Source organism: Centroberyx affinis, unplaced genomic scaffold, assembly GCF_046629955.1.
Source record: "Centroberyx affinis isolate AG114_WGS23_722 - 3 ecotype Tasmania unplaced genomic scaffold, CSIRO-AGI_Caff_v1 ptg000965l_1, whole genome shotgun sequence".
NCBI lineage: Eukaryota > Metazoa > Chordata > Actinopteri > Beryciformes > Berycidae > Centroberyx > Centroberyx affinis.
The window spans coordinates 172,079-187,381 of record NW_027279536.1 but is presented as its reverse complement, the minus strand read 5'-3'; the positions used below and the strand labels follow the sequence as shown (position 1 = coordinate 187,381).

General features: G+C 44.6%; 1 protein-coding gene across 2 annotated transcripts in view; it reads right to left on the bottom strand.

The window, feature by feature from the left end:
* Nucleotides 1–12,272, bottom strand: part of dntt (deoxynucleotidyltransferase, terminal) — a 60,427-nt gene extending 48,155 nt beyond the window's left edge. For both annotated transcript variants that reach the window (XM_071522190.1, XM_071522192.1), the window contains exons 1-3: nucleotides 12,079–12,272; nucleotides 8,253–8,427; nucleotides 5,335–5,433 (exon numbers count right to left, since the gene is read on the bottom strand). In XM_071522190.1, the coding sequence (XP_071378291.1) occupies nucleotides 5,335–5,433; nucleotides 8,253–8,427; nucleotides 12,079–12,272 (468 nt within the window). The remainder of the gene's footprint in view (nucleotides 1–5,334; nucleotides 5,434–8,252; nucleotides 8,428–12,078) is intronic.
* Nucleotides 12,273–15,303: the final 3,031 nt, after the last annotated feature.

Genomic DNA, 15,303 nt, shown 5'->3' with positions numbered 1-15,303 from the left:
CAGGGAGGTTGCCAGCACAACTCTATAGCAGCCTTCTCCAAATCAACTGAAGTCAGTGGGGACCAGTTCTTCAGAGTTCCAAAAAGACCTACAGTATATTTACACCATCATTTAGTGCAAATCTTAACTACAGCTGATTGATTTGCAGCAAATAATGGTGTATAGGTCTTTCTATTCACAGTGTGATTGTTTGGCTGTTTTTGTTTTGGAACTCTAAAGAACAGGTCCCCATTGACTTCAGTTGTTTTGGAGAAGGCTGCTACCAAGTTGTGCTGGCAACCTCCCTGTGTGTTATATGGACTAACAAATTTCCCCTGTGTTTCATTTGGCATGAGGGTGAGTAGATGATGACAGAATTTTCATTTTTGGGTGAACTATTCATTTAAAACCCATTTTTATAGACTTGCTTTTATGTGATGTTGTCTTTTTATCGTCTTTTTATTGTCTCTTTATCTGCTTTTTTTCTCATCTTTTCTATTGTCTTTTTTACTTTTATCTTAACTCTGTCTTAATTCTATCTTACTTTTATTCTATTTCACTGTTTATCTTGGTTTTCATCCTACGATCCCTGTTTATTATTGTTTTATTGCCTTTTAAATTCATAATTTGAGTATTCTGCTTTTATTTTGTCTGTCAAAGTACTTTGTAAACTCTGTTTTTAAAGGTGCTATATAAATAAAGTTATTATCATTATTATTATGATTTCTAAGGTGGTGAAACCAAACATCAAGTATTCCTTGTACAAATACTGTTTGAGCCAAGGTCTGATCCATGCGGATTGTTGTCTGTCGGTTTGCTGAAGTTGTGAACAGTAACTCTACAGGGTGATGGAGGGAATCAATTTGATGCAGTTAAGGATCAGTGACCCCCTCCTCCCCCCACCTCCTCCTCCTCCTCCTTGGTGCTGCTCCTATCAATATGTTGGACAAGCACCAGAGGCCTTGTGATGAAAGAAAACAAATTAAAGACCTTTAGTCCTCTCTCTCTCTCTCTCTCTTTCTCTCTCTCTATCTCCCTCTCTCTCCCTGTCTCTCACCTTCTCACTCACTCACTCTTTTTCTCCCTGCCCTCATTAAAGTTAATGCCGAACTGTGTGCAAGTATGTATGTTTGTGTGCATTTTGTCTGTGAATGTCTGTGTGTGTGTGTGTGTGTGTGTGTGTCATCATCAGAGAAAAGGTAATAGATGCTGCACGTCAATCAGCCAAGACACACACGTCAATATTTGGATCTGCGTACATCAGGCTTATGGTGAAATTATGACAGGGGAGGCCTGAAAGGTACATGGGTAAAAAAAAAAAAAAGAGAGTGTGTGTGTGTGTGCTCTCTATGTGCGTATATCCTAGTCACAGTGAGAGCGAGAGAGGGAGAGACAAAGAGAGAGAGAGCGCAGTGAGAATGGGTAGATGGGGGCGAAGGGGAGGGGAAGGGGAGGAGGGGTGTGTGAGACATAACAAAAGGGCAGGGAGAAGAAGTGATAGGGGAGTGAAAAGAGTGAGAGCCAGAGATGGTGAGAGAGATAAAGAGAGAGAGAGAGAGAGAGCGCGGATGAATAAATCAATAGTGCATGGCCCTGGAATGAAGGGCTGCCTGCTGCCGGCACGTGATTGACAGCTCACTGGGGCGCTGTTGCCGAGATGATGCCTCTTCCTCTCTCCCTCTCTTCCTGACACCTCTCTGCGCCATCCACTTCCTCCTCCTCTGTCGCCCCGGCGCACCCCCCGCCGGCCCAGGATCTGCCTCTTCTCAACAACACCTCCCCCACTCCCCCCCCCCAACAAAAGTCATCACGGGTCGCTTCCTCTCACACTTCCTCTCTGTCTGGCGCCCCCACCCCACCCCCCCCCACAAACACATAGAGCGTACGCACATAGTTGCACATATAGGCACACTCACAAACACATATACAATTGCAGAGGTATTAGTCTGCTAAGTACGGTATATGAATTACATACGTCTATACTTAAAACCAGGCTTATGACGCACTTAGAGAGGACAGAACTGCCGGCTTGATGAGCAGAATGGCGTGCGGAAGGCCACAGCCCGCATCGATCATATTTACTCCGTAATCACGGCAGACCAGGAACCGAATAATGGACGCGAAATTAACTTTTGCTTGTTATATCGATTTCCGAAAAGGCCTTTGACTCTGTTAATAGGGAATTATGACTCGACTGTCTTCTCAAGGAGGGGATAAGTGGAAAATTGGATTGGGCCATTCAGTCGCTGTATGAAGCTCCTGTTGCATGTTTTAGAGTTAATTGGTTTCCTGTCCCATCTGGGGTAAAACAAGTTGACTGTCTTTCTCTCTTTCTTTGTTTGCCATATTTATTAACTAGGTTAAACATCTTACTGTATGCAGATGACAGTTTTGGTATCAGAAAATGAAGAGGATTTGCAGTCAATGTTGACCTGTGCTGCCAACTGGTGTAAAAAAGTGGAGACAGTCAACTGCAGCAAGACTCAGATCATGTATTTAAGGCAATTTGAGATTAAAAGGAGCCATTTTCAGTTTCAGAGTATGTTGACAATTACAAATACCTAGGTTTTAATCTGGATGAGCATCTGACCTTTGAATACAGTAAATTTGTATTGGCTGAATCAGCAGGCAGAGCTCCAGCTGGCATAATAGCGAAAACGAGACAGCTGGGTGATCTGGGATATGATACTTACTCCAAACTATATGACACGTGTGTGTGCCCAGTTATGGATTATGTGGCAGGGGTGTGGGGCTCTAAAAGCAGTTTGAAAGGTGAGTCTGTTCATAACAGAGCAATACAGCACAAATTTGCCCCCATACTGGCAATAACGGGAGACATGGGATGGGAGCCGTGTGAAATACGATGGAAAGCCAGCTTGGTAACTCTGTGGAATAGACTGATACAAAAACCGGAGGACAGAATGGGCAGGAACATATTTGTATATCAAAGTAAATGTACTGCAGACATCTCCTTGGTTAAAGCTGTTTTGATTTTATTCTGATTTGATTTGGCTAAGTGATGCAGATAAACTCAAATACTAGTTATTCTATTATTTGCCGACTATCTAGAGAAAGCATGGGATAAGTGCGCAAAGAGAACAAATATCTGATTATATTATATTTTTGGATCTTGTGATAGGCTACAAATATAGTTTACAAAAAGACAGATCAAGGAAATAATACTAAAATGTTTGCCGTGCAGCTGCCATTTACTGAGTGATTGTATTTAATTATGTTTTTTGGTGTCTTATAATCCCGTAAGGGATGGGTCATAACACAAGACACAAAAGTAAATTTTATTCATTCATTCATGTACACACTCATTTAAAGCTGTACTCGACAAAATTTTTAAGTAAAAATACACCCATCCTATCAGCCTAAAATCACACAGTGGGGCTGCAATAGAGAACAGTGTCTCATTCCCTCTAATTGAGACGCAGTGGATTCTGTATTTCTCTGCCCACAGGAAGCGATAAATCGAAACTTAAGAGTGAAATACATACGTTTATTCTTATTTGAAAGTATAATTGATTTTTGTTTATATTGGTGGACAGACAAGACAAGATACAAACACATACACATGAACCCACAAAGAGCGCACACCCATGCCCTCACAAATATAAACACCAAAACAGAGTCCTTTCCCTCTGTACCCTCAAAGGCTTTCACGCATTCACAGGCATTACATCATTACTGCCGTGCGATCAAGCAGACAGAGCAGGACAGATCAAGGATAGTTTTACAACTCTGGATCAATAACTTGGCCCTCATTAGCGCTGTTACAATACAGCAGATCATTCCCTGCGTCTGGCGGTTTGCCATTGCTTGTTTCTAAAGAGAGACTTGGTTTACAGAGACAAGGGCAGAGCGGCAACGACTCCAAATTCCCTCTACCTTTTGTAGCCGACTTGAGTATTTGACTCGGTTGCGTTTTGTCTCCCAAGATGGAATGATTTACCTGTGGCTCGCACAGGACCCCCTCTCGAACAGCCATTCTTTCTAATCAGTATAGGCTTCTTTGATGTGCCTTTGTGGGGGGGATAATGAGTTAATCATGGGGATAGGGAAATTGAGTGGGATTGCTAATTATGGAGGTAATGCTGTGGAAAGAAGCAGGGGATAAGGAATGGAGCAGCAGCCCTCCCCAGGTGAGCAGTGTGTGGGTGTGCACGTGCGTGTGTGTGTGTGTGTGCGTGCGTGCAAGCACACGTGTGCGAACGCGTGTACACGTGTGTGCATCAACTATGTACATTCGCCGTCAGTGGGAACCGAAAAGTCATTATGAAGCAGATGCCTCACAGGCCCTCGGTAAGCTGTGCCTAATAGGTCTTACAGAAACTCATCAGCGGGGTCTCCACCCTCCCACACAGACGCACACACAGGTTCGCCAGTCACTTCACAGTCATATGGCACATTTCAAAAATTTCACATTCCACGTTCAGTGCCAAACACGCCGTCAAGGGAGTGCTGCTGAAATGTATCGCAAAAAAGCAGGAAGGAATGGATGAATTGCACAGAGCGCGCCCATGTTGATGTGTATTGTTTGGAACCTATTCTCCAACGCCCTCCATTAACTTGCAGTATCTTTTAGCAGGGTTATGGCTGTTCCTTTAGGTCCCAGAAGCAACATTTCTACTCGCACACTGCCAAAACCAAAAATGCTGGGTGCAAGTAAAGTCTGGCTTTGTCTATTTTGTTCACCGGCACAATATTGCACAATATTTCTTTCTTTGTTGGCTGTATTGGTTGGTTGGTTGATTGATTGACAGCGTGCAGACAACGCCTCGCTCCTATTTTCAGACTAGTACAGCGCCGTGCACCTGCAGATGTATCACCATCATCTGAGTGCGACATCATTCCTCTCTTCTTTCATTTTCAGAACCTACGCCAGATCAGCCGCCTCCCCGTTCTGTGCGGGAACCTGCGTATCCCTCCTCTACACCCCTCCTCCACCCATCAGACGCTCGCTGCCCACCGGCCAGATGGCGGAGGGACAGATCCATCATTTGCTTGTGAGGAGCGTCGCGTCCGTCGGCCTATCCCGGCGTGGCGCGCGGCGCCTCGGGGTGTGTCCGTGCCGGCCCGGTGCCAGGGCTCGCGGGCCCCTTCAGCTGTTGCGCCTTCGCCGTGCCTCAGCTGCAGATGCTACTCATTTGCAGGTTAATGTATCTTGGGAGAGTTGTGTCAGAGCGCCGGTGAGTGAAGCCAGCCAGCCACCCAATTAGAGCAGAACAGATTAGGGTGGGGGGGGGATTTTTTTACATCGCAAAGTCAAGAGAGCGAAAAAGCGTCTCGTGGGCGAACATGTGAAGGTGCAGTTGTGTCCGGAGTGCAGTTAGGTAACGGTTTCCTTACTGTGAGAATCTTGTTATTGTTTTCTGTGGTTGTCCGTCTCTGGCAGGCGTACTGAGAAACAGTGGGTGTAGAGCCTTCTGGCAATGTGGGCAAGGTATCCTGTATACAAAAATAAATCAGAAACACACACACACACACATCCACAGGCATACACACTCATATATTGTTTTAATTGCTGAACTCTTGTAAATGGCTGCCTGGCTAAATGTGTATAAGGCTCTTCTTGGCTCGCATAGAGCCAGGAGTTCAAATTGAATTACATAAAAATGTAGCCAATTGCCTTCAAGAAGTTATTTTTATGACTGTGTGTCTCCAGGGCAACAGGCTAATGACACTCATCGCACAGTCTGGTGGCATCCAAATCCATTACGCTACCTAACCCGTGGCATTACAAATCTGCTCGCCATCATCCAATTTGCCTCCTGTAAATTGCCTTTTCATTCTATGAAGAAATGGCTCCCCATTTGTAATATATGTGTCAAAAGGATTACCAATGTAATATTAATATTCTTGCAGACAATTAGACATCACAAAGGAACATTGTGTCCATGAAATTACCCATGGATTGGTCGAGGGTGTGATACAGAGGGAGGAAGAAGAGAAGGAGGAAGATGGGGAGATATTGTCACCATGCTGAGTTGACTAAGACCGATGTTGAGGACGGAATAGTGGGAGCCTCAGAAAGATAATGAAAAGAGCTGGTACCTCTCACACTGCTGGGCTGAATCAATCAGTAAGGGATTTTAAAAAATGTTCATCATTTATTCCCTGCCAGGAGCCTTTCCTGTTCTCCAAAAAAAAAAAAAAAAAAAAAGCGAATAACTTTGAATATATTTCACGGCACAATTTTTCTGCCAATCAAAAGTAAAACTGCTTTAGAAACTCCCTAACTGCGCTCGTCTAAATACAACAGGGGGTTTTCCATCACTTTTCCACCTCAGCTGCGGTTTGTTTAATCCAATATGGGATTGTGGGTCCATGGAGACAAACTTCTGTGCATCAGCATGCAGAGGTGGGTTTGGCCCATCTGGGCTCAGTTATTATACAGGCCCATAACTCTGTGGAGGTAAAGCTCTAAGACTGATCTCAGAAGCAGCGTGTCCCCCTCCTGGCCTCCTCTCTCGGTGTCCTCGCCACCTTCGCCGTTCGGTTTGGATACATCTAAACTATGTGTTCACGCCGCCTGCCTCGCTCCTCGCCGCCCTCTCCTCCACATACACTTCCACCGTGTGCTGAGATGCCCGTCCCTATCTGGAGAGCCTGTCCCTGCCTCCATGCTAATGCTCGTCACGCAGCCGGGGAGGCGCACTCAGGTGGGTTAATGAAATCCTCTCGGGCCGCCGAGCGGGGCAGGGGTCGCCGAGGTCCCACCTCCTAAGGGAGGCTGTCTGCCCCCCCCCCCCCCCCCCCCGTACATACACAACAACCCGCCTCTTAATAGAAGGTTGACGACAGACTTCTCTCAGGGACACATGTTCGCCGGGCTCGCCGAACTCTTCCGCAATCTTCTCCCCTCTCATTCCTTTAAAGCGGCGTATTAGAACATCTTATCACCTCCCCACTTAGGCTAAACAGTCTCTCCGCGAGCCGGGACATAATGGAAATATTACATTTCAATGGGTTTTAATACTTAAAATTCCTCCCTCACTCGCCGTGGAATATTTATGATAGTAAAACACATCGCATTTCCAGACTGTTAAGAAGAGCTGCGGGCAAATGTGCCGGAGAAGTAGCACGCTTCCGGAATATTGTGTCTCTACATGGTAGCTCCTTAAATGGATTTATAACTCATAAAAAACAATCTATCGGAAGCGCCGCGCACATAAATGCCACTGTGTGTTGCCTCCTTCACTTCAGAGAGGGAATGCATCACAAGATAAGCAGAGAAGTGGGCTTCTGGTAACCTGGGGAGACAGGTCAATAAATGTCAGCACGGCATCATTAGCCGTGTTACTTAATGATGCAGCCGACTAGAAGCGGAATATTGATGTGTCACACTCCGGCACGTGGAAACACTGAGACACAGGTGTTTTTTTGATATTCCCCGTAACAAAAAGGCACGAACACGCCGGACGCCGTCGTGGGAAAGCGTGGACGAGGCCCACCGAACGTGACTTCGGTAGGAGGAGGACTGTTTTTCCCTCTCCGGTGGTGGTGGAGAAATATATATATATATATATGTCCATTTAAAGCAGGCGACATATTTCTTTATTTTGGATCCATATGCTGCGGAGCCCCCGTAGTGCCATCCACCAGGGAACAAATCTGTGTGTGTGTGTGTGTGTGTGTGTGTGTGTGTGTGTTTCGGTTAGCGGGCCACTCTGAGCCCTGACGTCCAGCTGATGGGTTTATTTGGCGCTCCCACGCAATATAGAGAGGGGGGGGGGTGGGGGTGCTTCTGCCGCTAACGGCTCTAGCTGGAATGCGGTAATGCGAGCAGAGGCTGAGGGAAGTTAGATGTGGTTTTTTTTAGAAGTCCCTGTCAGTGGGTTCAGATTGTACACATGCAGGGAGAGGACGAGACTCGCATGCATTGCATTGTCTTTCTCACTTTGAACACACTATTTACTATGAAACACCCTCAGGAGAGCATGCATATGCATTCCTTGGATGAAAAAAACACTGAATATTCATATCATTGCTAACTTCCACCTGTATATCTTACACTTAGGTTCCATTCTGCTGTTATTGTCTCATTCATATCTCTGTTACTGACTCCTTCAAATGCCTATTGACATTTTGTTTGCAGTCATCACATAAACATTTTGGATGCATCACCCTGTCAAATACAGCATGACTTTGTTTGTTGCAGCCTGGTCAATGAAAAGCCTCCTGTTTGGCTTGTAGTACCATCTAGTGCTTACCCTATGGCTATCTAGATAGTTCTTAAGAGATATGTGACACACACACACACACACCTGGATGCAGTGGCTGGTCTCCATGGCGACAGGTTTCCCCTCTCTCATGCTGTCAGTGAACCAGCTGATGTCCATTACCTGCATCTTGGGTAGCTCCTTCAGGCCACGCCCCTTCAGCCACGCCCACAGGCCCGCGGCCTCATTGTCCTCTGACACCACATGGGTGACCTCATCGCTGTAGAGGAAGAAGAGGGTAACTGTCAAAAGTTAATCAGTTTGATTGTATAACAGCTGAAGGGTAGTGATGAATTATTCCACTATTCAAATTCAAGCTCCAATAGCTATACAGTCTGGTTTCTGATCCTAGGATCCCTAGATTTGGTTTAACTTGAAGATCTACTTCACTGTTGGATTTACCAAAAAGAAAATTGCGGTATTTGTCTCAGCAGCCTCTGCACAGCGGAGGGTTTCGAGTGAAGCTTTTGAAACGCAGCACAAATCTGAGCATCATGGTCTTCCGCATGCTGTTCGGGGATCAACACTGGGTGAACAACACTCACCACAGACTCCCGGCGCCTCCCTCCCGACGTTTGATAGCCGAGCCGTTCAACCAGCATCTCCTACGGCCCCGCAGAGGCTTTCTCGACAGACTTTCTTTTTTTTTCTTTTTTTTTATCGCGGCCTCCTCCCTTCTGCTTCCCGCCACGGTGCCTAACTACCATACCCAATCAGGGCGCCCAGCCGTGCATAATTACCCTCAGCACGCTCCTCCTCTTCCTCTCTCCTGGCAGGGGTAAATCAGTGGAACGACTCCTTAAGGGACGTCCCGGCAGAGCTCAGGCTGAGGCCTAATTGGCCAAATCGCTGGCGAAACTAATCCTCTATCTGCTCCGCGTACCGGCCGCTGATGGCCCGCGTTTAAAAATGCCTCCACAACACAAACAAGCTGACAAAGAGGCGCTCAAAAAGACGCATTTCAGGTACTTTAACGCAGGGACACGGCTATTATCTCCACACTCACCTGACCGCCGCGATGGAGATATTTCACTCTCGAGTTGATTTCCCTCTAAAATCACAAGGGGCTGAATTGCTACGTTCGAAACAAGATTGAAGATCATAGAGCGAACACTCTGTTTTTCCTCTCCTCTCACCGTGTTTACCTACATATAATCCAGCCCCGGACTCGGATCCTTATCTGATGCGTGACCACAGAGAATGTAAAACGGCAGATTGACATGCAAATGAGCTCGAACGCAGCCCGGCACCAGATTGTACTTCCCGGAATCAGTGGGACTCTGAGCCCAGGCACAAGGACGGGCTAAAGTCAATGAGCTTTGATATGGAGAACTGAGTCATCTCCCGACCCGCCTGTTCCCTCCCACAGTGCAAACCAAGAGGCAGATCAAAGACGAGAGTGAGTCCATAACAAAATAAATACAACGAAGACATCAGTATATTTAATATAAGATATGCTAGGGTTGGCTTAACATGCCGTGTTCACAAATTCCCTTTGTAAAGATTCCGCATCGCAGCCAGCAGGCTTCGCGCATTTGCCTTTTGGGGGTGTTCTCATGAGACATCTTCACTGAGGAATACATGACTACTGTAATTAGTTAAGTAAACACTAAGTAAATTAAATTACACAAGATTATTATTAAATTTACCCAAGAAAGAGCAGCTTTCATGCCTCATCAGCCAAGATGTCATATCACGGATAAACAACAAGAGGAAATGGATAATTAGGACAACAACACCCTCTGAGTCTATGGATAGGCAACAAAAGTGACGATGATGATGATTATGAGTGAACTTGTGCTATGAGGTGTGTGTGTGTGTGTGTATCTTACCATTAGTGAAAGGGCATTTAATGCTGCACATCAATCAGCCAAGACAAATGCGTCAACAAATATTTGGATCCATGTTCGTGTACATCAGACTTGAAATTATGACAGTGGAAGACATAAGTGTGTGTGTGTGTGTGTGTATGTTTATATATTGTGTATGTTTGCCTCTGTATGTATATATCTGGCCATATGCTGGAGGCAATGTGCCCGTTATTTGTGTAAGGCTAGATGCGGGAGGTGTTGTTATCAAGCTGCAGCTGATATCAGATTTGTCGGCTTGCAGAATTAATGTCAGTTTGAGGCAGGCACGGTCTACTTCCTGTCGTTGGTTTCAAACAATTGTATCAAGCCAAGTGTAACCGTAGGAGCGCTCAAGCTGTGTTTCTGGGAATGCTGCCATGCCCAAGCTGCCGCACGGCTGGCAGGCACACTTAGACATGTGTAGAGACGCACACACACACACAGACGCACGCGCGCACATGTGCACACACACACACACACAAACTTTAAACTCTTCTCACTCAAAGACATGCACAAACTTTCTCTCTCTCTCTCTCCCTCTCTCTCCCTCTGTCCCCCTCTCTCTCTCTCTCACACAAACACACTCAGACCCTCTCATCAGAGCAGCTCTACAGCTGAGCTCGAGCCGCCTAGCCCTGAAAACAAAGACTACTTTCTAACATGGGAGGATGCACCAGCCTTAAATGAACTTGGCACGGCGGCTTTGTGGCGGCTGTCGAGTGGAGGACTTCCCCTGTGTTCGCTGGTTGGGATTCAAAGATACTTTCAATTAGAGACTGGAAAAGCTATGAAACCATGCTGTTCCCGTAATTACCGCACAATGGATGATTCATGGTTGCTAGGAACCAGGAACCATTTTCACGAATTTCGCAAATCCCTCCTAGTAAAAACTCTTCCCCTAAATGCTACTTTAAAAAAAAAAAAACTTTTGCTAAACTCATTAAAAAAGTTTCTATGTACTTTCTTAGGTTTCTTCCAATGTTTTTAGTTGTCTTGCTGCTATTGCCAACAAGCTTCAGCTGGGCTGGCCAACTTTCTTCCCTTTCTTGAACGGATTTATAGGAGCTGTGAGTTATGGTTGAGGTAGAAAATCCACTAAGGCATCTTAGAGACAGGATGGATGCCCTCACCCTTCCTGATTAAGTATTAATGGGACAATAGTGGCTCCCTGATTAGCTAATAGGGCCTTAAGTAAAAGAAAATCTAGTAGTTTCTAAGAAAATGGCAAGATCACGAGTTAGTAATGAACAATTGGTCTTCTCAATAACTTCCTAGCTTTTTTTCTACAAATATTTAGGCTTTTTATCTTATGAAAATGATTGGGTCCGGTGTCTGGAACCCATGACAGTCACACAAAAGACAAAAGTAAAACCATAACGGCGGATACCCAGAAAATCAATCAGACTTTTACACAGCCTGATCTCAGCTAAGCGTAGAGATTAATCTCTATGGCTGCAAGTTCATCTTCGCTCTCTTGATCTTCAATCCAAAACGCTTGGCAGACACAATAATTGCAATATCCACATTAATGCATCTGCCTCAACACACTAAGTAGGAGTGATTTGTTTACTTAGGCAAGGAAAGAAAATGTTGTGTCTTCATTTTGCATTTAATTTAACCCTCAAATTTGGTCAAATTCTTCAGGATTGGCCTGTCTACGACACAGAATAGTCATGCTCAGTCAGTCCTCTAAATACTATGATGTCCTGAGGGTTAACTGGTACAACAGGGCAGTCATTTTTTGACTATTTACCCTCAATCACTCAGCTGTATGAAGCCAAACGTTAAACCAAACTGAGGCCCTATGTTTTGTCTTTGTGTCCCACCACTGGAATCCATGACAATCAAACACAAGACAATACCATTCTGAAACACAAACAGTAAAAACCCAGAAAATCAATCACATTATCCAGTGATTCATTAAACAGCCTAGTAAGTATCTTATGTCCAAACTTGCCTTTGTTCTCTTGACCTTAAGTCAAAAAATGCTTCTCAGATACCAAATAACAAAATTTCCCAACCTGAGGACGTCTTCCACAATGAAGCCCTTTGACCTGGCCAGCTGGGTCAGGAAGCTCCTCCTGCTTCGGCCCATTTTCCTCTCCACCAGGTACAACCTGACGTCCCGAAACTTCACCTCTCCCTGCCTCTGAACGCCGGCCTCCGCCGGCCTCGGCCTCTTCCTCACACCGGGCCCGACGCGAGCGTGGAGCATCTCTTTGCAATGAGGTATCCAAAGTATCCCTACACCTCTAGGAATTTCTGCTGCAAGTTTTTGTTGGTGTTGTTGTTGTTGTTGTGCACCACTTCGCTTCCATCCAGGAAAAACACCCACTTTGGTGAAGCCACAGTTGTTGATTTCACAGTTTTGCCCAACACCGAGACAGAGCGTCAGCTGGAACAGACTTGGCGAGGGTTGGCAGACAGGAAAAGCCCCTGGCAACAGGTGTTCATGATTTGGTGTTTACCAAACAGAAACCAACCGCCAAGGTTGAACGGTTGAGGATTGTGGGAAAAATGATAAAAACACCTCGCTGGCATCAAGCACTAACACACAGTCAAAGAAGTTCTGCCAACACAAGTTTGGAAGAAACACCACCTGATCCAGCTACTACTTAAAAAGCTGGTCAAGAGCTTTCATGTAATTGTGATTCTACAGCACTGGCTGGAGTAAAAGCCTCGCTCCTGGGAGACGCTCGGGCTTTTGGTCACCTCACAAAACCCCCACAGCTGTCCTGCCATGTCCGGTTCGTCTCGCCACCTCACCGTCTCATTATGTCCAGACCGAGCCGGTGCCATCTGCTCCGCCGCTTTAATTAGCTTACCGCCTTAAACGAGCGCCTTTGTGGGCCGCTCCCCCGAGATCCCACGCGCTCGCACACGCGGCCTTTGCACGCGGGCGGCTATGCGAGCCGCCGACGATTGGGCTCGTTTATCTGGAGAAAAGAACTGCACATGCAATGGTCAGGAACACAGAGTGATAAAGGGTTTAATCTGTTTAACTAATTTATTCCTTTTTGCCTCCAAAGAGGTAATTACGAGCTACAGCGTTGCCTCGCGTTGTTTTGATTTCTCTGCTACAGCGGTCGGCAATGCGAAAGACTGGGTTTAAATGTCACCATGTTGTAATTATCTACAATAATGCATCTGCTTCACTAGACCAAATAGCAATGATTTGTTGATTTTGGCGAGGGGGAAAAAAATCAGTACAGTCCTTGATTCTCCATCTAATTACCGATGGCCGTGTTCGTTTCTTCACTTTAATAAGCACACCTTGGTCCTGTCTGCAGAACAGAATATATTACAGCGCTCTCATTAGTGTGGTGTTCCGTGGGTTAACTGGTGTCACAGGGCAGACTCCGCTAATTGTTTGACTATTTACCCCCCTCACAATCACTCAGCTGTATATGAAGCCGCTTGGCCCCGGTCCAGACTGAGAGCCGATGAAATCCTAACGTTACACACCAAGACGGATGGCTCCCTCGCCGCCAGCAGCAATCACACAAGAGCAATGAAGCCCATTTCTCATCCGACTTTCCTCGGTCGCCGCGCGGCCGCTTTAGAACTTCCTCCACTAAAATGCATATCAGCGTCTTACATGTTCAGTTTGGTCATAGTCGGATCTAATGTGTGAATATTAAGAGGGTTTTTTGTTTTGACAGCGGTAGCGAGATCGGACTCTGATCCGATAACGTAATGTTCTTAAAACATGATAATTTTTTGTAACTGCTTCTTACTTATCTACTTATCAGATTTTTTTTTTTTTTTTTTTAAATATTAACATGCAGTGACCAAAAAAAGTGTTAAACAAATCAAAACTATCTTATATTTTAGATTATTTAAAGTAGCCGCCCTTTGCCTTGATGGAAAGGCAAAGGCTTTGGAAAGAAATTCATACAGAGGATCAACTTCACTATTTATATTTGTCTAAGAAACACATTTCACGCATTTAAGCAGAAGCCTTTAGATCAAAATGGCTTTAAGAGAATGAAAAACATGGTGCATCAATCAGGTGTGTCCAAACAGTGTATATATGTATTATTCAACTTCTGTTCAAACATGATAGTATACATCTTTAATATGAAAAAAATAAAAAAATAAAAATAGTGTAACTTCATGCACTCAATACTACAGCCAAGGTTTCTCATGGTGCCAGTGTTTATTCCCTTATGTACATGGTACATGCTCTAGTATCTCCCAGCTATTAATGTCTGATTAAAGATGAAAGTTTTGCGTTACACAATGTGGGTGCTGCCAATAATAAGAGCTCTGGGTCCAGTCGGCCCTCTCCATTAAATATTTTGGAATCAATAGTCAACAGAGCATCAAGGACTTTTTTCTCAAAAAAAACACAGCCTGAAGGTGAGTCTCATTATCCAGCTTGCCAGCAGAAGACTGTTTTGTATCATCAATATTTCAGATTGCTTCCCACCAAAATGAAAACACATTCTAAACAAAACACCACACTGAAACAAAGTTATACGTAAAAGCAACAATGATTTCCTTTTGTTTTCAGCAATTGGACCTAGTTGGTGAATGATTTGCATCTGCAAGGAAAGCGTGTAGCTATATGTTAGGATTTTATTCATTATCTGGAAAGTTTTCTGTTTTCTACTCATGGAGATCTTCTCAAGATGGCTCTCACAACTATCCGTGCTTTGCCTCTAGAATGTAACATGCATGTGACACTTGATGAGAGGAGAGAAGAGTTTGTCTCACCTCCTAATCTGTGATGTCAAACCAATGTACTGCTTCGCCTGAAATGAATTAGAAATTGTAGAAATTATAATAGAAACATCGGTATGAGATCACAGGCTAGAGACTTGGCGGTCCTGTTTCCAGCTTTGAGACGGACTTATTACTGGCATGTGTAAGAATAGCATTTGGGGAACACTTCAGATTGAGGAACACATATTAACTATTAATAAGTTGCTTATTAACACGCATATTAGTATTGTATTGGTTCATTATTAATCATTACAAACCACTTATTAGCACCTTATTCTGTACTATTGTGTTCTACAAGTATACCCCATTAACTATGGGTTTTCCCTCAATAGCCTTCTGATTAGTGCTTATAGCAGTCAGTAAGGAAGTTTTAAATTATTAAACTTTTGAGGGAAAACACAGTTAACAGTTAATGTGTTCCCTAATCTAAAGTGTTAACCAATATTTTAATTCTCAAATTGAGTGTTAGTTCCTTTGTAATCTCCAACCCCACATGATAAGTTTCAATGTCATTTATC